Source organism: Cajanus cajan, chromosome 8 (genome assembly GCF_000230855.2).
Source record: "Cajanus cajan strain Asha chromosome 8, NIPB_CcT2T_4, whole genome shotgun sequence".
In the NCBI taxonomy this organism is placed as follows: domain Eukaryota; kingdom Viridiplantae; phylum Streptophyta; class Magnoliopsida; order Fabales; family Fabaceae; genus Cajanus; species Cajanus cajan.
The window spans coordinates 8,805,388-8,830,419 of NC_138524.1; the positions used below are offsets into that span (position 1 = coordinate 8,805,388).

The 25,032-nt window shown below is 29.9% G+C and overlaps 2 protein-coding genes across 2 annotated transcripts; both read right to left on the bottom strand.

The window, feature by feature from the left end:
- Positions 1 to 2,509: 2,509 nt before the first annotated feature.
- LOC109798659 (serine carboxypeptidase-like) lies at positions 2,510 to 5,312 on the bottom strand. Its single transcript, XM_020359006.3, is given in 10 exon segments — positions 2,510 to 2,733; positions 2,736 to 2,754; positions 2,841 to 2,974; positions 3,075 to 3,336; positions 3,423 to 3,511; positions 3,613 to 3,763; positions 3,876 to 4,019; positions 4,165 to 4,284; positions 4,388 to 4,556; positions 4,959 to 5,312. Coding segments are annotated over 10 exon segments (1,509 nt in total). The 5' UTR covers positions 5,276 to 5,312; the 3' UTR covers positions 2,510 to 2,629.
- Positions 5,313 to 20,825: 15,513 nt separating this feature from the next.
- Positions 20,826 to 23,399, bottom strand: LOC109798658 (serine carboxypeptidase-like). The gene is made up of 9 exons (XM_020359005.3): positions 23,028 to 23,399; positions 22,702 to 22,870; positions 22,479 to 22,598; positions 22,220 to 22,363; positions 21,957 to 22,107; positions 21,769 to 21,857; positions 21,421 to 21,682; positions 21,192 to 21,325; positions 20,826 to 21,105 (listed from the first exon to the last, which is right to left on the bottom strand). Exons 1-9 carry the CDS (start codon positions 23,333 to 23,335, stop codon positions 21,016 to 21,018), a joined length of 1,467 nt encoding a protein of 488 aa, XP_020214594.2. The 5' UTR covers positions 23,336 to 23,399; the 3' UTR covers positions 20,826 to 21,015.
- Between the last annotated feature and the right edge of the window lie 1,633 nt (positions 23,400 to 25,032).

Below are 25,032 nucleotides of genomic sequence, written 5' to 3' on the forward strand. Positions count from 1 at the left end.
TCAAGTCTAGTATATCATGCAATAAATAGATAAATCTTATGAGAGCAGTCATATATCACTATAACAAAATTTAGTATTACCGATAATTATTTAATAGTAATAAATTAATTTCTTCTATTTTATTTTTTAATAAAAATATTAATGACTATTATATAATGGTCACTAAAAATGTATTTATATCACATCAAAATTTACTATTAGCGACAATTATTTGTTAGAAAAAACTTAAGTCCCACATCGACTAGAAATAAAATAATTAAAGAGTATATAAGTGAATGATAACTCTCACCTTATGAGTACGTTTTATAAGGTTGAGTTAGACCTATAACTTATTATTCTAAGTTGATATTTAGGTGATAAGATAATTAAAAAAATTAAAGAATATATACTTAGAAGATAACCTTCATCTTCTAAGTCCCACATCAATTAGAAATAAGGTAACTAAAGAGTATTTGTACTTATCTTGCAAGTCCTACATTGACTAGAAATAAGATAATTAAAGAGTATTATAAATCTTTTCTTAAACTTTTAGTGGCAATTTTAAATGCCAGTAACAAATGACACAAAAAGTTATACATTTTTCCCGACCATTATGAGGGTCTTTACCAGCATATAGAATAATTGCCGGTAAATATTTTAGCGACACTGCATACAATGACTAATGTGTGAAATGTCGATAAAAGATTTTATAACAATTTTTGTTACCACTAAAAATCATATTAAATATCACTAAAAATCTATTTTATTGTAGTGTATGCAAGAAATAAAACAACTAATTCTAAACATATATATACATATTTCATATAAAAGAAGTAATAGTTATATATAAAATAAATCTAATTATTAATCAAACATTTATACAAGATTTAATTACTTTAAAATAGTAACTCAAAATAGAGTCACCTCTAGCATGACTCGTCCTAGAACAACACAACTTGACTTGACTCTGATATAAATATGATTATATGAGCCTCAAACCACAATAAAGAACAATATAAACAACTTAAATGATAGGGTACTCATCGGTCCATTACGGTCGGATTTGGGCTCAAAATGGTCAATCCGACCAAAACCGAATGCTCTTATTTTAATTAAAATCGTTTCCGATCCTATTGCCTCTGGGTCGGTCGGTTTTTTTAGCTTGATGGGTTGCAACGGGTTTGATCATGCACCACAAGAGTGTCGTCCGTTGTGGACGTGAAACTCCGATGTGATTCTGAGATACTAAAGAGAAAAAAGATGGAGAATAGCAAATTGAAGAGATGAAGTGAATAAGAGAAATGAAGCTGTGAAAGTGAAGAAAGAACATATCTCTGATGAAGCAAGAGAGAAACAAAAAACTGGACCAAAATCAAACCTCCATCTTTCACACAATGATTCAACTTTACTAGAGTGAGAAATTGAGAAACCAAAAAAAAAAAAGTACACTTATAGAGTTACAGTTCAAGATGTCGCCTAAATGATAGAAACTTTATCTGATAATATGCATATTTTCTTTTGATAATATGACTACAACATTTTAACTTCTCAAGACATAATAATAATTACATTTCAATGTAAACTTTGAAAACCGAAAGAAGTAATAATGTGTTGCAAATGCATTCCAATAAATTTAAATTCAAACACTTAAATATTCGGTCATGTGTGGGTTTGAACGAATTTTTTTCCCTAAGCCACACTCGCCCGAAATTAACCATCCAAAACCATTTTTTTAATTATTTAATCCAAAATCTCACTTAAACCATTTAAGCTATGCCTAGAAGTACGAGAACCTAAATTCAATTTTTATTACGATCATCTTTATAATTATTTCTATCTTTATAAAGAAAAAAAAAAACACCTAAACTATATATTTTTGAATTGGTTTAACCGAGTTTAGGGTGGTACTTTTTGCTCACCCCTAATAAAACTAATTTCATCTAATCTAATCCGCCAATGGTTATAAACAAATGCAACATTGAACCTTCTTTGGAAACCTATTCGCTTCTCTAGTTCCAACGACGGTATGTTTCTTATTTCTATATACTTCATCATTCTCATCGATCTTTACGATTTGTAAATTTATAAATTATAGACACCGTTTCTTTATCTTGATCGTTTATATTTTGCGACTTATAAATTTATCAGACCGTTAGGGAAAAATTCTCAAAAATGAACATGGCTAGTAAGAAATAAATATGAGCTCCATATTTTGATCATATTTTTTTTATGAACAGTTAACTTATAAAATAACTAAAGTTGCTTACAAACTCAATCAACTTAACTCCCGGTAGAAGCACGATTTTATCCACGCTCCACTCCATATGAACTGCTTGTTCTATGTTAGTTTTCGGCCATGTTTAATTTTACAACGTCACAAAAGATTGAATCCCACATCGTTTACTTGGGATAAAGCTGAATATTTTTAATTGTTTATTCTAGAATTGATTTTTTTTTTAAAAATACGCAAACAGTGAACCTTGCACAAATAGTTAACAGGACTGTAAAGATCAGGAATTTCAGCAAAAGGTTCGGAAAAAAAATATAATTTCGACCCTCCAATTTATGCAAAAAAGTCAGCTACAAAATAATTGTGAACACTATCCATGTCTGAGATTACGTTTGGTTTTGGTATTGAGGTGAATCTATATTAAATTTGAAGGACATTAAGTAACTGCTTTTTGCTTATTTCAGATTCCCTGCCATCCAGCTTTTCAACATTTCAAGTGCAGCTTTTGGTTGATCCATAGGGACCAAGTGCCCAGCATCACGTACCTATTGTAGTATCACACAAATCAAATTATAAAAAAGTGAAATTAACAGCGTCATGCATACTCAAGAATACAACCATGAATACAAACCTTGAGAAAAGAAAGAGGTCCATAACTATTCAAAGACCCTGCTTCAACACCATCAACCACAAATTTCACAGTAGGAGATGTTCCAAAGGACTTTTGACCTGACCACTCCATCGCGTGAACCCACCTTGAATTCCCTGCAAAATAACAACCATACCAATAATTCAATCTAGCATATAATATATAATTTTTTCAACACAAAAACAAATGTATTTCAAATGAATGAAGTAGACTTACCAAGCCAATTGCATATGAGATCCTTATCACCAGCATACACAAGCATCTTGATTCCATCCTCAAGAAGAGAAGGAATTCCCACCTCCAAGTTTCTCATCAAATCTTCCTCAAAGGCATCATGCACTCTTGAACTGCATGAAACAAACTGCAAGTCGTTTGGCACACCCAAAGCACTCTTTACTTGCTGTTGGCTTAACAATATCTCCACATTTCCAAAGTCATAGCACAAAGATCCCACACATTGCTTTCTAATGTCATAGACCTGCAACTTGCATATCAGAAAAATACACAACAAAACTGAACTCAGTAGTAAAAAAGAAAAGGCATTAATCATTCATCATTACTTACATTAATGTTGCCAGCAATTGTTGTGATACTATTGAATATGTTTTCACACGTTTCTAATGCAGTCTCGCAACTTTGTCCACCTTGAGCATCTGAAAAATCAAACAAACAACATCACAAATAGAAACAATATACATTAGTAAAAAAAAAAAAAGAAGGTTGTGTGAGTAATAAACGAAAATGAAATATTTACCACAAGTTTTAGCAGCTTGCTCACAGCCTGGGATTAACTTTTTGATATCATCGTAATCTTCCTTTCTAATTACTCCATTGTCTAATGCGAAATCATTATATGCTGGGTATTGAATTGCAGGATTTGTTAATCCATTACCGATAGCAAAACCCTGTTGTTATATCAAATGAATCAATACAAGCAAAAGTAAGACAAATAATAATTAAATAACTAACCTTTCAACCACAGTAATAATGTAAAATATATAAGAAATGGTACCAAACCTTAAGGTTTATATGAAGTCCTTCATTTTTCTTATTTGCTTGGTTAATTCGGGAAGCAAGAGCCGGAATATAGTGTCCGGCATATGATTCTCCAGTAATATAAAAGTCATTCTTAATGAAATTTGAATGCGCCTTGAAAAACTCCTGCATATTATAGTAATATATATATATATATATATATATATATATATATATATATATATATATTAGTGAATTTTCTTTGTACACAACAAGAATCATTGTATTCGGATAAATGGAATGAAAGAAGGAAATTTTGTATAATTATCACCTGCAAGAAGTCATATAAATCATTGCTGACGCCAACTTCATCATGTGGAATGTCACTTTCATCAGAAGAGTAACTAAAACCTGTACCTGTAGGCTGGTCAACAAATATAATATTTGATGCCTGCAAAAGGAAGAGGAGAAAAATTGTTGATACAATACAAATAAGCTAACAATTTTGATGTAACACTTTCGATAATAAAGGAAAGATGGAAATAGATGGTTACCTGGTCCCAGCCATAATCATTCCATGTAAGAGACGAATCATTAGCAATATGGAAAGGACCATTTTCATAAAACAAAGCTAGTTCACTGGCGCAACCTGGTCCTCCAGTCAACCATATAACAACAGGATCATCCTTTTTGTTTCGTGATTCAAAGAAAAAGTAGAACATCCTGCGAGTTGTAGTAGATTGCAATTCATATCAGGATCACATATTAGAAAAAAGAAAAAAAAAGTATTTATATTAAATAAAATGAAGACTAAATTACTCTTGATCCTTTTTATTTATTTACTCGATTCAATTTGATCCGATATTTTATCATTAAAAGAATTAATTTTAAAAATACACAACGTTATTATTTCCCTCTTAATTAATTATATTAAGGGTGTTAATTTCGTGTATATGTGATATAATAAAAAAAATAACACATTTAAACTATTCATATATTTTTTTGGTTGCAAAGCACTTAATTTGACTCATCACATGACATTTACAATGAATAATCGAATATGACTTTGGGATCCCAAAAGACAAAGTGATATGAAATTATATGAGAAGGATATACATATTTTACCTTGCTGCTTTGGAATGAGGAAGTGAATAGTAACCTGCATGGTGACCAAGGTCTTCGATGGAAGGCCCAGAATCACCAAGAAACGAGAACTTCTTCTCTACGATCTTTCCAGGGACGAAATCAGCAACGTCACCCTTAATAATGTTAACTGGTTTGTTTGGAAATAGGTTAAGACTTCTTATGAGCCTTTCAGCTTGTGATAGTGGTGGTTTGGCACTGACACGGCCACTGCTGAGGCGAGAAGTTGCATAGGAACAAGAAACTGAGACCAACAAAAGCAACGCAAGAGACACACAGAGAGCTCGTGATGATGGCATCTTTACCTTTGTGTCAAAAAAAAGGTGCCAATGACTTGATTTTATAGGACCCCAATGCAAAAGTTAATGCAGACATTGAAATTAAGAAATCTCACATGATTCTGATTTTGGTAATTATAACCGACACATTCTTAATAAGTTTACATCAGAAAATCTAGCATTTATTTTTACATCTAAACATGTTTGTAGTCATTAGAAAATGGAAAAAGTTCTTATAAATGATTTTGATTTCTATTATTTATTTTCCTTTTTTTATTATTCTATAATTTGAAACTATTATTTTTAACATTTTTATAAAATTAATTTCAATTATTTATTTATTTATTAAAATGTCAAGTGTTCATTTTATATGTTGTACACAATACTCCGGTTAGTTATATTATATTCGTTGTGGGTTACTTTTAAATTATTTTTATAGTTTCGTAGAATAAGGCTTATTTATTTTTTTAAAAATGATTGTTTGAAATTAAAAGTGATGATTTTATATTTTTGAGTTTATATATATATATATATATATATATATATATATATATATATATTGTAGGGAATAAAAATAAAATTTATAAATAATAAAAAAATGAAAATAAAAAAATTACAGAAACTAAAATAAAAAATAATTATTTTTAGAAAGAATATAAGTATATTTAAATTTTATTAAAAAGTTTATATATTCCCACCCCAACTTATTATAAACAAAATTAATTAATTTTTTCATAAATTAAAAGTTCTTTAATTAATATTATCTATTTTTGTTAATCTCAATTATAAATAATTTTTTACTATGTTAGTTATCTTTCATTGAAACTTGATTTCAAGAATATAAAAAAGTTGTTGAAAATAAAATTTAGATAATATATACTCCTTCGTTTGATTTTATTTTGATATTTTACGAAAAAATATTTCATTTAATTATCATTTTACAATATCTATCAAACATTAAATGTTGTTTATATTATATTCTTAACTATTAATTGTAAAGTGTGAAAATATTAAATAAGAAGATAAAAAGTATATTGAAAATTTATATAACTGAAATCTAAAATATTAATTATATTTTTTAATGTATGAAAAACATCAAAAGTCAAATAGAACACAATCGAGAGAATAATTTATTTAAAGTAAATTTTATTCTTTCAAAAAAAAAACATAAAGTCTTGATATATAGAGAGGTAGTGAGTGTTTGGCAAGATATTGGAAAAATAAGTTTCTTTGAATAACTTTTAAATTAATTTAGTAAAAAAATATTTTTTGTGAAATTTTATTTTAACAAATTATAGTTTATTTTTATAAGTTAATAGAAGTATTTTATTTTATTTTATAAAATATTAGTTTTTTTTCTCTTTTTAATCCTTATTAATTTACTTGAAATTATATTTATTCCTTTTAATTTAAAATTTATTTTTTCTACATGTTATGTCAACTCTTACTCTAATTATTAAATGGATAAATATGTCATTTTATATTGATCAAGTAACGTATAAACTAATTTTATCAAGTAATTTCAATTCAATTATTTAGTTTATAAATTTATAACTTTTGAACTTCTATCTTATAATTTAAGTTTTCAGCTTGCTTATAATCAATTTTACCAAGCACATTTGTCACTTGATAAACTATTTTTTTCTCAAGAGAACTTTCAATATTTTTTTTATTCTTTTAATACATTAAATAAAAATATGTTAATTAGGATAATATAAACTAGTATATAGTATTTTTTTTATTTATCAAAATTGAACTTAATACTAAAGAGACTCGCAATAATTCATCTACTCCATTCAATCAATTTAGTTATATTCTCCTAACTAGTATATGATTTGAATTAAGTTAACAATGATTTTATATTTCAATTAAAGTAATTAAAATTAATTTCAATTAAAGTATTTATGACCAGTAATATATTCTGACTCAAATTTAAAACAGTTAAATTAAGAAAACTAGCATGATTTTGGATACACTACTAGAATTTCTCTTATTACGTGCAACTTTTCCTGCGAATTTTTTATAGAAATTTGCAGGAAACGTTGTTCCTGTAAATTTTTCTGCGAAATTTTATTCGCAGGTAATACCTTCGTGGATAATATATTTTTGCGAATTTTAAAATTCGCAGGAAATTTTCCTGCGAAATTTCCTGCGAAAAAAATTCGCAGGAAAGTTTCCTGCAAAAAAAAATTTGCAGGAAATTTTCCTGCAAAAAAAAATTCGCAGGAAAATTCGCAAGAAACTTTCCTGCGAATTTTTTCGCAAGAAATTCTGCAGGAATATTTTTTACGAAAAAATTAAAAAAATTTATTATAAATTCTATATTTTAAGAATTCATAATCTTTTATTTTCATGCCTCATACATAATCTTTTAAATTCTAAGATTGTAGATTATAAGTCTAACACTCAACCATACAATTCTACTTGTAAGGTAAGTGTTATTCCAACTTATATACTCTTTAATTGTTTTATTTTCAATCGATGTGGGACTTGAAGATTTTTTAAAATATTAATCTTATTAATTTAAATATATTTTTTATTTTTCCTGCGAATTAAAATTTGCAAGAAAATCCGCAGGAAAAGTTACCTGCAAAATTTTTCTACCATTTAGTAAACATTACTTGCAAATTTATTTTTGCAAGAAAATATGCAAGAAACAAAATAAAATTCTTACAATATTTTCTGCAAATTTTTACCATGAAATTTTTTTTTCCCATGATTATTAAAATTGTAGCAAAATTTGTAAGAAATATCTGTAAATTATTTTTTGTAGGAAAATTCGCAAAAAATTTCTGCGAATATTTTTTTGTAGGAAAATTCGCAAAAAATTTTCTGCAAATATTTTTTTGCAGGAAAATTCGCAAAAATTTTCTGCAAATATTTTTTTTGCAAGAAAATTTGCAAAAAAATAACACTTTTCTAGTAGTGATATCAAAGCACAAGTATATAATTAATAATAATTCAAGCCATTAAAGAGGGCCATTTTTCTTTATTTAACATCATTTATATTTTGCGACTAATATTTATCTTTAGAATAAGTCTCGATCATGGGCATGGCTAGTAAAAAACAAAATAAAGTTCCATAAATTTCTTCAATCTGAATGATTTCTTACTTCAGTTTGATAGAATCATGACATATTCAAGGTCAAGTCCATTTGAACTTTTTGTCCTGTTTCAGCTTTTGCCTTTCGGCCATGTTTTACTGCTAATTTAGTAAAATTAAAAATTATAATGTCACATAGGATTGAATACCACGTCATTCACTGTTGGGATCGATAAGGCTGAATATGTTTAATTGCTTGTAATTTGACATTTTTATTGAATAAATTAAGTGGCGAACACTACAAAAACCATTAACACCGGTATAAAGATCAAAAATTTCATAAAGGCTCCGAGAATATAAATTCCACCCTCGAATATATACACGAAGTTATGTGCACAAAATAATTGTGATCATTATCCATGCCAAAGGATATCATGGTTTTGGTTTTAAGGTGGCAATCATGAGGGATATTAATTATAACAAAATTTAGTTATAAATTTTTAAGTATAATTAATATTATTTTTTAATTAAAATTAAAGTTTTACTTTGATATTATATTATATTAAATATAGGTTTTTGTTGGAAAAAAATTGAAATTTTAAAGTGCTCAAAATATTTTTAAGAATCCTTTTAAGACTCGAAGAAGAGTGGTTACAAGTAATTCAGAGAAGTTATCCATTGTGACACCCTCTACCCCAACATCATTAATAAACATAAACTATATTTATAAAAGATTTTCATAGAATGATATAAAACAATAAGTATCATAAGGTAGAAGATGCACATTCATAATTCATACACATAAATATTAAACTCAAGAAGTTATTATAAAACAAAGATTATAAATTAATCCCAGTAAAGGTGGCAGTGCCTCCTAGTTAGAAATCAATTTATAATTTATTAAATTACACAAGAAAAGAAAATATTTTTAGAACAATAAAGACATAAGAGAAATCCTAGCTAAACCCGATGTCACATCCTATCAGAGCATGCCCCAAGAAGCCTTTAGGCCTCATCACCAACATCCTCATGATGATGATTACCTGCAACATAAATTTAAACATATACAAAAAAAATAACAAGGGAGTGAGAAACATCTCACTCAGTTGTAGATGAAGAAATAAAAGTTAAATAGCACACACACACAATCATTATCATATATAATAATTATTTATCATGCAATGATGTCATAGACTCAACTCATAAATATATGCATGTGGCGCCATACGGAAGTTCACATATCATCATTGGTGACCCTAAGGCACACCTAGTTAGCATATCGTGGGTGACCCAAAGGAACACCTGGTTACATCATTGGTGACCCAAAGGCACACCTTGTTAGTCGTGGGTATGCGGCCTCAGCGGCACACCTGGAGTATATATGCATATGATGCATGTCATACAATCATAAACTTAACATTTCACATATTACAGAATTTCCTATAATATACCATATCATAAGCATAATTCATACTTATATTATATTTTATTAATCCAATAGTCCAAAGGTCCAATAATTCAATAGTCCCATAGTCCAAAGGTTCAATAGTCCAATAGTCCATTGTCCAACAGTCCAACAGTCCAATAGTCCAAGGTCATTAAGTCAAGGGTCCAATAGTTCAAAGGTCTTTAGGGATCATATAATTTATATTTCCTGGTATAATTATATCCTTAAGTAAAATAGGAAGCTTAATGAAAATAAGGAGGCTCGGCCTTCCATTTAGATAATAAAGTCTAAATTTATAAGTTAATAGGAGACTTAGTCTTCCATTCAATGAATATTTTAGAATAGTAAAAGTGAAGTTATCCATTAATTATAATTATTAATTACCGCAACAAGAAAATCAAGTAGTACAAACAAAACACAGTAATAATATATATTCAAATAATCAAACAACAGACAAGGGATCGGGAGCCAATCCAACAAACAGACTATTTAACAATTATTTCTACACCCCCAAGCAAGGTTTCCCACTCCCCCCTTACCTGGATAAATAGGAATTTGGGCAGAATCTCCTCTCTTTCTCCTTAAACCGGAACCGGAACTAGAGCAGAACCTTCTCTATTCTCCTCCTCTTTTCACAACCTAGGCAGAACCTTCTCTCTTATTTTCTCTTTCTATCTCTCTAGAATTCCTTCTCTCTAAACTTTTCTTCTCTCTAGTTATGAATTTTCAAAATCCTTAGGTCCCTATTTATAGAAATTTTGAAGTTACTATGCACTATGCACTATTCATTAAAATAATATTATAAGTTACTATGCACTATTCACTATTCATTATTATATTCAAATTAATTAAAATTTTGAAACGGAAAGAATCCGCAGCCCACGTTTCAGCCACCCCTTCACTGTGCAATTGCATAGTAAAATACTATTCATTAAAATAATAATATAATTACTATTCATGAATAGTAAAATACTATTCATCCAAATAATTTGAGTTTTGCGTAAGCGCTTACGTTTTTTCAAAATTACTATTCATATGAATAGTAAAATACTATTCATAAATACGTATACATAAATAGTAAAATACGTATACATAAATAGTAAAATACATATACATGAATAGTAAAATACGGGAATAAAATACTTATTCACATAATAAATAACTCTTTTCATTTGAATAAAATTTTGGGATGTTACATTTCTCCCCTCCTTTTAGAAATTTCGTCCTCGAAATTTACCTGAAAATAGGAATGGATATGCTTCACGCATCTTGCTTTCTAATTCCCAAGTAGCACTTTCTTCAAAATTTCCTCCCCAAACGACCTTAACCAAAGGAATTTCCTTTCCTCTTAGTTGTTTTACCCTCGTATCATCAATTCTTAGAGGAACTGTTTCATAGGTAAGATTATCTTTCAACTGAACATTGTCAGACTCGATGATATGGGAAGGATCATGGATATATTTTCTGAGTTGGGAAACATGAAAGACATTATGAAGATTTGAAAGAGATGGGGGTAAGGCAATTTGATAGGCTACTTCACCAATTCTTTTAAGGATTTGATAAGGACCAATAAAACGTGGAGTAAGTTTACGGGACTTCAGTGCTCTGCCCACTCCTGTCCAAGGAGTAACTTTAAGGAATACATGATCACCTTCATTAAACTCAAGGTCCTTTCTCCTCTTATCACTGTAACTCTTCTGCCTACTCTGAGCTGCTTTCATTCTCTCCTGGATCATCTTAACTTGTTCAGTAGTTTGTTGAACTATCTCAGGTCCTAAGATAGCATTCTCTCCAGGTTCTACCCAACACAAAGGTGTTCTACATCTCCTACCATATAGAGCTTCAAAAGGTGCCATCCCAATACTGGAATGGTAGCTATTGTTGTAGGTAAATTCTATCAAAGGTAGGAAACTATCCCAACTACCCCCATGTTCTAAGATGCAAGCTCTCAACAAGTCTTCCAAAGATTGAATAGTTCTTTCGGTTTGGCCATCTGTTTGGGGATGGTAGGCTGAACTCAATCTAAGTTTAGTGCCTAAAGCCTCATGCAAACTCTCCCAAAATCTAGAGGTAAACCTAGGATCTCTGTCAGAAACTATACTAGTAGGAACCCCATGCAATCTCACAATCTCACTTATGTACAACTTGGTTAGTCTCTCCAAAGAGTATCTAATGTTAATGGGAATAAAATGGGCAGACTTAGTCAATCTATCTACAATAACCCATATAGCATCTAAGTTTTTCGTAGTTTTAGGTAATCCAACTATGAAATCCATAGAGATGCTATCCCATTTCCATACAGGCACATCCAAAGGTTGCATCAAACCTGAAGGTTTTTGGTGTTCTACCTTAGCTTTTTGACATACTAGGCAGGCATACACAAATTCCTCCACTTCCCTCTTCATCTTAGGCCACCAGAACATCTTCTTAAGGTCTTGGTACATCTTAGTGGATCCAGGATGAATACTAAGGCTACTCCTATGTCCTTCTTCAAGAATTGCTCTCTTAAGTTCAGGCACACTAGGAATACACAACCTATCTCTAAACCTCAATACTCCATCTATTCCAATTTTAAATTCACTTTCCACACCTTGATTTAACTTCTCAACTTGACTCAATAGGAAAGGATCTACCTTCTGACCTTTTCTAATTTCATCTATCAAGTTATTAGTCACCTTCAAGGTTCCTAACCTAATACTTTTAGAGGTTAGTTCACACCCTAAACTCATATCCCTAAATTCCTCAATCATGTGCAATTCCCTCATCATTAAAGAAGAAATTCTCAAGGATTTCCTACTCAAAGCGTCAGCTACCACATTAGCTTTGCCTGGGTGATAGTTCAACTGAAAGTCATAGTCCTTAAGAAACTCTAACCATCTTCTCTGTCTCATATTTAATTCCTTTTGGTCAAACAAGTACTTAAGGCTTTTATGATCACTAAACACCTCAAATCTAGATCCAAACAAGTAGTGTCTCCACAACTTAAGCACAAATACTATTGCAGCTAACTCAAGATCATGGGTAGGATAGTTTTGCTCATGGGTTTTAAGTTGTCTAGACGCATAGGCTACTACCCTTCTCTCCTGCATAAGTACTCCACCTAAACCTGATTTGGAAGCATCACAAAATACCTCAAAAGTCTTGCTAGGGTCAGGTAATACTAACACAGGGGCACTAGTTAATCTTCTCTTAAGTTCTTGAAAACTCTCCTCACACTTAGAGTCCCACACAAAAGGTTGGTTTTTCCTAGTCAATTTGGTCAAAGGTAAAGCTAATTTAGAAAAACCCTCTATAAATCTCCTATAATACCCAGCTAGTCCTAGAAAACTCCTAATCTCAAAAACTGACTTAGGTGTTTTCCATTCAAGAACCGCCTCTACCTTAGAAGGATCTACAGCTATCCCATCCTTGGATATCACATGTCCTAAAAAATTTACACTCTCCAACCAAAATTCACATTTTGCCAATTTAGCATACAACTGTTTCTCCTTAAGGGTTTGAAGAACGATCCTAAGGTGCTCAGCATGCTCCTCCCTATTCTTAGAATACACTAGGATATCATCTATGAAGACCACTACAAATCTATCCAAGTAAGGGTGAAAGATCCTATTCATGTAGTCCATGAAAACACTAGGTGCATTAGTCACACCAAAAGGCATCACTAAATACTCATAGTGCCCATAGCGGGTCCTAAAAGCAGTCTTTGGGATATCCTCGGATTTCACTCGGATTTGGTGATAACCTGATCTCAAATCTATCTTACTAAACACACAAGCCCCAACTAGCTGGTCCATAAGGTCATCTATTCTAGGCAATGGATACTTATTCTTAATGGTTACCTTATTCAATTGTCTATAATCTATGCACAATCTCATGCTCCCATCTTTCTTCTTGACCAATAGAACAGGCGCTCCCCAAGGTGAAACACTAGGCCTAATGAATTGTTTCTCTTGTAGTTCCTCTATCTGTTTCTTAAGCTCAACTAACTCTTTAGGAGACATCCTATAGGGTGCTATAGATATGGGTGCGGTACCTGGCACTAAGTCTATACTGAACTCAATCTCTCTCTCAGGTGGTAAACTAGACACATCCTTAGGAAATACTTCTGGAAATTCTCTCACTAAGGGAATCTCATCTAGCTTATTCTCAGTCTCAACTGTTAATGAAGATAAGATCATGTATACCCTTTCATTTTCCTTTAAACAAGTTTTAATGTTAGAAGCACTAAGAAATTCCGTACTCTTACATTCACCAAATGAAATGGATTTATCAAAGCAATTTAAAAGAACATGGTGAGAAGATAGCCAATCCATACCAAGGATTACATCTAATTGACTAAGAGGCAGACAGATTAAGTCAACTAGAAACTGTTTATCAGAAATTGTCAAAGGGCATTTTAAACACACTAGGGATGTAGTTACAGAACCATTAGTAGGGGTTTCAACAACTAAATCAAAATTTAACAAAGACACAGGCAATTTCAGTTTTTGGACACAAGAGATGGAAATAAAGGAATGAGTTGCACCAGAATCAAATAGTACAACAAAAGGAGTCTCAGCTATGAAACAAGTACCTTGTATCAAATTTTCTGACTGAGCAGCTTCAACACCACTAAGAGCAAATACTCTTCCTACAGTCTTTGGTCGTTCGGTTTGCGATCCTGATCCAACGACACGTGTTCTTGGTGGTTCAGAACATTGAGTGCTAATATGTCCTTTACCACTACAGTTGAAACAGGTAATCTCCTTGTCACGACATTCTGACTTGTTATGACCAACACGTCCACACTTCCCACATCTCCCTGAAAAAGTAGATCCTCCAACACTTCCAGTAGTATTTACAGTGGTTCCTCTAGTAAAGGAATTACTTCTATTATTAGTAGTCATATTCCCTTGAAATCTTGTAGGGTTGGAATAAGGCTTACTTCTACCAGAAGTATTAGAATTCACTGAACGAGTAGGGCCTCCAGCTCCTTTATAGAAAGCAGCACGAGCACGGTTGTCACGATCATAAATACTGCACTTATTAACCAGAGTGGGAAAATGATATATCTCCTGATAGTTGATTGCTGTTTTCACTTCAGGACGCAGACCATTTACAAACTTTATGCATTTGGCCCTTTCCCCACCTTCACCATGATAGTGTGTACAGTAGCGGACCAAAGCATCAAACTTTGCAGCATATACCTCTACTGTATCGTTTCCTTGTTTCAGTTCAAGAAATTCCATTTCCTTCCTACTCCTTACATCATCTGGAAAATATTTTTCAAGAAAAACCCTCTTGAAGTTCTCCCAATTCAAATGTACGCCTCCATCAATTATCCTCCGAAGTGCTCCTTCCCACCAAAAGTAAGCATCAGCTGTCAGCATGAAAGTGGCTAGCTTCACTCTCTCTGTAAGGGGACAATCCATAACATTAAAGATTTTCTCGATCTCTGATAACCAATTCATGGCGGCATCTGGGTCATAACCTCCTTTGAAAGTGGGTGGATTATTCCTCTGAAATTGCTCCAACCAGTTAGGAGCAACTCCATTCATATTATTGTTGTTCATAGCTTGGGCTAATGCTTGGAGAGCATCAGCAATCGCACGATCATTTCTACCAGCCATATTCTAAAGAAATAATACAATTAATAGACATAGGCAAGCATCATATCAACATAATAGATCTCACAATCAATTCATTTATCAATAAATATAGTAGACACATAACTCACGGCCGATAAAATCGACCTGCTCTGATACCACTAAATGTGACACCCTCTACCCCAACATCATTAATAAACATAAACTATATTTATAAAAGATTTTCATAGAATGATATAAAACAATAAGTATCATAAGGTAGAAGATGCACATTCATAATTCATACACATAAATATTAAACTCAAGAAGTTATTATAAAACAAAGATTATAAATTAATCCCAGTAAAGGTGGCAGTGCCTCCTAGTTAGAAATCAATTTATAATTTATTAAATTACACAAGAAAAGAAAATATTTTTAGAACAATAAAGACATAAGAGAAATCCTAGCTAAACCCGATGTCACATCCTATCAGAGCATGCCCCAAGAAGCCTTTAGGCCTCATCACCAACATCCTCATGATGATGATTACCTGCAACATAAATTTAAACATATACAAAAAAAATAACAAGGGAGTGAGAAACATCTCACTCAGTTGTAGATGAAGAAATAAAAGTTAAATAGCACACACACACAATCATTATCATATATAATAATTATTTATCATGCAATGATGTCATAGACTCAACTCATAAATATATGCATGTGGCGCCATACGGAAGTTCACATATCATCATTGGTGACCCTAAGGCACACCTAGTTAGCATATCGTGGGTGACCCAAAGGAACACCTGGTTACATCATTGGTGACCCAAAGGCACACCTTGTTAGTCGTGGGTATGCGGCCTCAGCGGCACACCTGGAGTATATATGCATATGATGCATGTCATACAATCATAAACTTAACATTTCACATATTACAGAATTTCCTATAATATACCATATCATAAGCATAATTCATACTTATATTATATTTTATTAATCCAATAGTCCAAAGGTCCAATAATTCAATAGTCCCATAGTCCAAAGGTTCAATAGTCCAATAGTCCATTGTCCAACAGTCCAACAGTCCAATAGTCCAAGGTCATTAAGTCAAGGGTCCAATAGTTCAAAGGTCTTTAGGGATCATATAATTTATATTTCCTGGTATAATTATATCCTTAAGTAAAATAGGAAGCTTAATGAAAATAAGGAGGCTCGGCCTTCCATTTAGATAATAAAGTCTAAATTTATAAGTTAATAGGAGACTTAGTCTTCCATTCAATGAATATTTTAGAATAGTAAAAGTGAAGTTATCCATTAATTATAATTATTAATTACCGCAACAAGAAAATCAAGTAGTACAAACAAAACACAGTAATAATATATATTCAAATAATCAAACAACAGACAAGGGATCGGGAGCCAATCCAACAAACAGACTATTTAACAATTATTTCTACACCCCCAAGCAAGGTTTCCCACTCCCCCCTTACCTGGATAAATAGGAATTTGGGCAGAATCTCCTCTCTTTCTCCTTAAACCGGAACCGGAACTAGAGCAGAACCTTCTCTATTCTCCTCCTCTTTTCACAACCTAGGCAGAACCTTCTCTCTTATTTTCTCTTTCTATCTCTCTAGAATTCCTTCTCTCTAAACTTTTCTTCTCTCTAGTTATGAATTTTCAAAATCCTTAGGTCCCTATTTATAGAAATTTTGAAGTTACTATGCACTATGCACTATTCATTAAAATAATAATATAATTACTATTCATGAATAGTAAAATACTATTCATCCAAATAATTTGAGTTTTGCGTAAGCGCTTACGTTTTTTCAAAATTACTATTCATATGAATAGTAAAATACTATTCATAAATACGTATACATAAATAGTAAAATACGTATACATAAATAGTAAAATACATATACATGAATAGTAAAATACGGGAATAAAATACTTATTCACATAATAAATAACTCTTTTGATTTGAATAAAATTTTGGGATGTTACATCCATGATGCGTAAAAAACGAAGCGCTTACATATCACATGGAATCTCTACATAATAATTGTTTCCCTGAGATAAAAGCTGAAGGGCCTCGAATGATTTATTCGATAAGTCAAAAATTCTGAGAGGGAGTTGTAAGAGGTTGATAATAGTCGAAAACACGCATGTGGTGCATGACGGTTATATATCACACATCGAACTAATACGAAATAATCACTCTCTCCTAATTTCTATAAATAAATGAGGCAGATCCATTTAAAAGAGTTAAAAATTCAATACTTACACGCTCATATGTATCTACTGCCTACGTTCATGGCTCCCGTGTAAAGATCGTTGAATATGATTTCTTGATTACCCTTTTTCTTTTCTTTTCTTAAAGTAGTTCCAACCTAGTTAGTATAGTGTAATATTGTAGTTTTGTTGCTTTTTAGAATCCTTATATACTGTAATTCAACAATTATAAGAAGTAAACAAATTATGATTTCTGTTATCAATATATATGTTGTTCATTCAATTCATTTAAATGTTTATATGCATGAATCTCGTTTCATGATATTCATTGAAGAATATCTAGAAATCTTTGCATGCTAAAAAAATGTTAAAATTAAACTTTGACTAGTTTAATTGACTAATCTATTATATTTGGTGCATGTGAGATTCATTCTAAAAAAAACTAATTGCATGTTAATAACGTATAAAAATAAGATACGTAGAAAATATTACTTGATATTCATACCTAAATTGAAAACTTTGCTAATTCGAATAAAAATAATCCATAAATAAATTTCACCAGTTTTATTAATATATTTACATTAAAATTTTAATTTTGATTAAAAGATAGTATCACTTAAATAATTGCGGTTAAATTTTGTTTTATTGATTATGTCATTTTTGTTTGGGCGAGATTCTCACCTATCCAACTTTTCAACATTTGGAGTGCAACTTTTGGTTGATCCATGGGAACTATCATTTGGAGTGTCCAGCCTCATGTACCTATTGTAGCATCATATATATGTAAATAAAATTATAACTAAAAGTGAAATCAACATATATATCACACCCAAGAACACAAACCTTGAGAAAAGAGAGGGGTCCATAGTATTCAGAGATCCTGCTTCTGCACCATCAACCACAAATTTCAGTGTAGGAGTTGTATTGGATTGCAGGATTTTTGAAACCATTACCAATAGCACAACCTTTCGTTATATCAAATGAAATCATCGATGCAAGCAAAAGCAAGAAAAAATAATTAATAATTAATTAACCTTTCCCAATCATTCTTGACAAATCCAGGATGCACCTCGAAAAGCTCCTGTCATGCATTATAGTAAATTTTTTTATTGGTAAACAAATAATGTATTAAATAGGTAGCATAAACACATTTACAGGACAACAAAATATGCAACTAGCATATTGCAAGACCCTTGGTTTAAAGTAATTTCATCTAATCTAATCCTCTAAACGTTATGAACAAATGGAACATCGAACCTTCTTTTGAAACCCATTAGCTTCTCTGGTTCCAACCACGGTGTTTTTTCATTTCTATACTTTATAATTCACATATTTACCATTTATAAATCTATAAATTAAAGAAGACACTTTTTTTTTAATCTTCATCACTTATATTTTGCGAATAAAAAATTTATCAGATCGTTAGGGAAAAAGCCTCACCAATGAGCACGGCTGGTAAAAAAATATGCATAAATATGATTTTAGTTTTTGTAAAATAAATGATTTTTTATTTTAGTTACTGTATATTTTTTCATCTTTTAAAACTTTGTAAAACTTATTTTTGGATCTTTGTAAAAAAAAATCATCTTTGTAAAATGAGTAAATTTTAATTTTGGTCCTCGTATTTTTTTTATTTTTATTTTCATCCTCTAAAATCTTAATAAAACCATCATTTTTGAACCTAAAAATGATCTTAATTCCTCTATTTTTTTGTCAACCTGCAATTTTGATTTTTCTATTTTTTTAATATAAATATTAAATCTTTCTATTTCTAAAAATACAAAATTTTAGTTTTACTATTAATTTGATGTTCGTTGATTATGAAATTTTGAAAAAAAAAATATAAAAGATTTATGTTTGTATTTATTACCAAATATCACATTATTTAAGTATAAATAAACATTAAAATTTAGTAATTAATAAATATCAATTTAATAAAAGATCAAAATTTCATAATTTTAAAATTAAAACGATTAAATATATTTATTTTAAAACAAAGGAATCAAAATTACGGATGGGCAAAAATAGAGGGACCAAGGATGCAATTTAGCCAATAATTTTAACGTACATAAATATTACTATAACTTTTTTTTGGCTAAATTATACTTTTGGTCACTCTATTTATTTTAGAAATTCAATTTGGTCCCACTATTTTTAAATGGTTAAATTTATTTATCTTTTAAAATATTCAATACTATTTTTCTGCCTAAATTTACGCTAACAATGATAATGAAATCAAAAGAACAACATTGAACATTTTTCAGAATTAGAGGACCAAATTAAGTCATTTTAAAAATTTTATTTAACATTTTTTGTCTTTTTAATTAAATTTGAATTCTCCTTTATTTATTTAATAATTTATTTTATTACTTAACTCCTTCATTTTATGGTCATTTTTTAATTCCAAATACTTATTTTTCTTTTGTCATTCATGATCTTGTTAATATAAATAAAAGGAAATTCAAATTTATCTAGATAAAAAGAATGTTAAATAAATTTTTATTTAATTTGATCCTAGTATTTTTAAAATATTCAATTTAGTTCTCTATTTTTTTTAAATATTCAATATTATTATTTCATTTAATTTCATTAATATTGTTAGTGTCAATTTAGATATAAGAATAACATTAAACATATTTTAAAAACTAAAGGACCATATTAATTTTTTTTAAAATAATGAGATTAAATTGAACTATAAAAATAAATAAAGACTAAAAATATAATTTGATAATTTTTTTTTAGAAATATCATATACTAACACAATATCACTAATAATCAAGAGTAACATTTGAGATTGTTACTTAACCTTTTAATAAAAAATTAAGTAGTTAAAAATAATTACAAAATAATAAGAACTAAAAATAATAATATATTTTAAATTTTAAAGAGATAAAAAAATATATATATCTCACACAAAGCAAAATCAAAATTTATTCAATTTATAGAGATTAAAGATATATTTAAATTTAAGAAATAAATAAGAGCTCCGTATTTTATTTTATGAACTGTTAAAATAGCTTGTAAAATTAATATAAGTTGCTTACAAAGCACAATCTAATAAATATAAGCCTTTACTTGCGGTTGAATCACGACTTATGCACGGTCCACTCCTTATGAACGGCTTCTTCTATTTTAGTTTTCAGCTGTGTTTAATTTTACAATGTCACAAAAGATTGAATCCCACTTTTTACTTTGAATAATGCCCAAATATTAGTAATCGTTTATTCTAGAATTGGAAAAAAAAAAATTTAATACGAAAACGGTGAAACTTGCACAAATAGTCAACACAACTGTAAAGATCAGGAATTTCAGAAAAGGTTCAGAGAAAATATAATTTCCACCCTCCAATTTATGCCTGAAGTCATAACACAAAATAATTGTGAACACTATCCACGTCTGAGATTATGTTTGGTTTTGGTTTTGAGATGAATCTATATTAAACTTGAAGGACATTAAGTAACTGTTTTTTGCTTATTTCAGATTCCCTGCCATCCAGCTTTTCAACATTTCAAGTGCAGCTTTTGGTTGATCCATAGGGACCAAGTGCCCAGCATCACGTACCTATTGTAGTATCACACAAATCAAATTATAAAAAAGTGAAATTAACAGCGTCATGCATACTCAAGAATACAACCATGAATACAAACCTTGAGAAAAGAGAGAGGTCCATAACTATTCAAAGACCCTGCTTCAGCACCATCAACCACAAATTTCACTGTAGGAGATGTTCCAAAGGACTTTTGACCTGACCACTCCATCGCATGAACCCACCTTGAATTCCCTGCCAAATAACAACCATATCAATAATTCAATCTAGCATATAATATATAATTTTTTCAACACAAACAAATTTGTTTCAAATGAATGTAGACTTACCAAGCCAATTGCATATGAAATCCTTATCACCAGCATACACAAGCATCTTGATTCCATCCTCAAGAAGAGAAGGAATTCCCACCTCCAAATTTCTCATAAAATCTTGCAGAAAGGCAGCATGCACTCTTGAACTGCATGAAACAAACTCCAAGTCTTTTGGCACACCCAAAGCACTCTTTACTTGCTGTTGGCTTAACAATTTCTCCACATTTCCAAAGTCATAGCACAATGGTCCCACACATTGCTTTCTAATGTCATAGACCTGCAATTTGCACATCAGAAAAATGCACAACAAAACTGAAATTAGTAGTATAAAAGAAAAGGCATTATTCATTCATCATTACTTACATTAATGTTGCCGGCGATTGTTATGATACTACTGAATATGTTTCCACAAGTTTCTAATGCAGTCTCGCAACTTCGTCCACCTCGAGCATCTGAAAAATCAAACACAAACAACATCACAAATTGAAACAATATACATTAGTAAAAAAAAAAAAAAAACTGTGAGTAATAAACGAAAATGAAATATGTACCACAAGTTTTAGCAGCTTGGTCACAGCCTGGGATTAACTTTTTGATATCATCGTAATCTTCCTTTCTAATTACTCCATTGTCTAATGCGAAATCATTATATGCTGGGAATTGAATTGCAGGATTTGTTAATCCATCACCGATAGCAAAACCCTGTTGTTATATCAAATGAATCAATACAAGCAAAAGTAAGACAAATAATAATTAAATAACTAACCTTTCAACCACAGTAATAATGCAAAATATATAAGAAATGGTACCAAACCTTAAGGTTTATATGAAGTCCTTCATTTTTCTTATTTGCTTGGTTAATACGGGAAGCAAGAGCCGGAATATAGTGTCCGGCATATGATTCACCAGTAATATAAAAGTCATTCTTAACGAAATTTGAATGCGCCTTGAAAAACTCCTGCATATTATAGTAAAATAAATAAATAATTTAGTGAATTTTCTTTGTACACAACAAGAATCATTGTATTCGGATAAATGGGATGAAAGAAGGAAATTTTGCTGATAATTATCACCTGCAAGAAGTCATATAAATCATTGCTAACGCCAACTTCATCATGTGGAATGTCACTTTCATCAGAAGAGTAACTAAAACCTGTACCTGTAGGCTGGTCAACAAATATAATATTTGATGCCTGCAAAATGAAGAGGAGAAAAATTGTTGATACAATACAAATAAGCTAACAATTTTGATGTAACACTTTCGATAATAAAGGAAAGATGGAAATATATGGTTACCTGATCCCAGCCATAATCATTCCATGTAAGAGACAAATTATTAGCAATATGAAAAGGTCCATTTTCATAAAACAAAGCTAATTCACTGCCACATCCTGGTCCTCCAGTTAACCATATGACAACAGGATCATCCTTTTTGTTTCGTGATTCAAAGAAAAAGTAGAACATCCTTCATGACACGAAAAAAAAAATTGGCAGCATATTAGGATGACGGATAAAAGGGCCAAATTAAGATTAATCAATTAATTAATTAAAATGGAAATACAGCACTTGAGGAAGTGATATATATAATGAATAGTGAAATTATATGAGAAGGGTATAGTCACCTTGCAGCTTTGGAATGAGGAAGTGAATAGTAACCTGCATGGTGACCAAGGTCTTCGACAGAAGGCCCAGAATCACCAAGAAACGAGAACTTTTTCTCGACTATCTTTCCAGGGACAAAATCAGCATGGCCACCTTTAACAATGTTAACTGATTTCTTTGGGAAAAGGTTGAGGCTTCTAATGAGTTTTTGTGCTTGTGAATGTGATGGGGTGGCATGGTCATGGGTGAAGCCAGAAGTTGCATAGGAAGAAGATAGTGAGACAAAGAAAAGCAACAAAAGAGACAGAGAGACTCTGGAGAATGCCATGTTGTCTGCGTTTTTGGAAAATGCGTGCCAAAGGCTTTGTACTTGTAGCACTCAGCCAATCACGAAGTCGCAAGTTAAAGGCGTTCCACCACTTAATTTTCTTAATTTTTTTAGGGTGTGTATTAATTCTTTATGTAATATATTAATTATTTTGTTGACTTTTACTTTCAGTTTTTGTTTGTCCATGGTTCTCAACCATGATATGCACTATTCATTGGCTATTGATATTGTTCATTAATTTTTAGTAATAAATGAAGGCATTGGTAATTACTCCTTTTTAAAAAAAATTAAGTAATTTTTTTTATTAGTTACATTTTAAAAAAAAATATAATCTTTCATCTCATTTAAATTTAATTAATTTATACATTGCATTTATTATTTAGGAAAAATGAAAGAGAGTCAAACAAAAAATATCAAAATTGTTTTATAGAAAACAAAAAAAAAATATGTTTTTTGATTTGTGCAAAAGATATTAAAAAATTAATAATAAATTATATATATCCAATAAATGATATTTTTATTTATTGATATATAATAAATTTACATTGATTTGTATTTATTTTTATTGATTTATACTTAATTATATTGATATTAAATATTACAAAAATTAAACATTAAATACTAATAAATGATATAGAGAGAGAGATAGAGGAGGGATCTGTTTACTCTAAGAGTAAGTCTATTTAGATTTACTCCGATCAATAACTCATGTTTTACTTTAAATTTCAACAATCGAATCATTAAATTTAAAGTTCTTAATATATAGATCAAATCTGTAGATTTTAAAAAAATTAAAAATTATTTAATACTTCGTTTTATTAATTCAAATCAATATATAAAATGATTTTATGATTATCCGTCAATTTGAATTAATAAAATGAAGTATCAAATAATTTTTAAATTTTTTAAAAATTTGCAGACTTGATCTATGCATTAAGATCTTTAAATCCAATGGTTGGATTATTGAAATTTGATGTAGAACATGAGTTATTGAACGAAGTAAGTCTAAGTAAACTTATTCCTAGAGTAAATAGATCTATCCTCATATATATATTCCTTATGTTTTCTATTATGAGAAAAAAAAATATAAGTAAATTTTAAATATTTTTGTTTTATATTTTTGTCTTATTTAAAGATATTATCTCCAACATATCTCTCCTTTAATGTATGACCTAATGACCTTTTGATTGTATTATTTCTTTTAATATTTGTAACAAGGATAATTTAGGAATAATATTATGTCATTAATAAAATTCAATGTAGAAAATTAATTTTCTTAATATGAATAAAATCATTTTTTTTGCTTATAATAAAAAAATAGAAAAATAGAAAATAATAATAATAATAATAATTGTATTGTACAAAAATGTTTTTTAGGAATTTTTTTTAATAAGAATGTTTTTATATTTCTTCTTAAGATAAATGTTAATGACATTCTCTCTTCTAGTATAATTTACAATGATTTCAATTAATAATAGAGGATGTTAATGTTCTTTTTCAAACAAGAGATTTTTAGGAGTTTTTATCACTATATTATATTTCATTTTCTTAATTATTTTTATTTTTATTTTTATCCTTTTTCTAAACTAAATTTTTTGAATAAGTCTATATAATAAATTATCAAATACTTACATATAACCTTATATATCACAATAAAAATTATTTATCATATATAAGTATAAAATATAAAGTATATA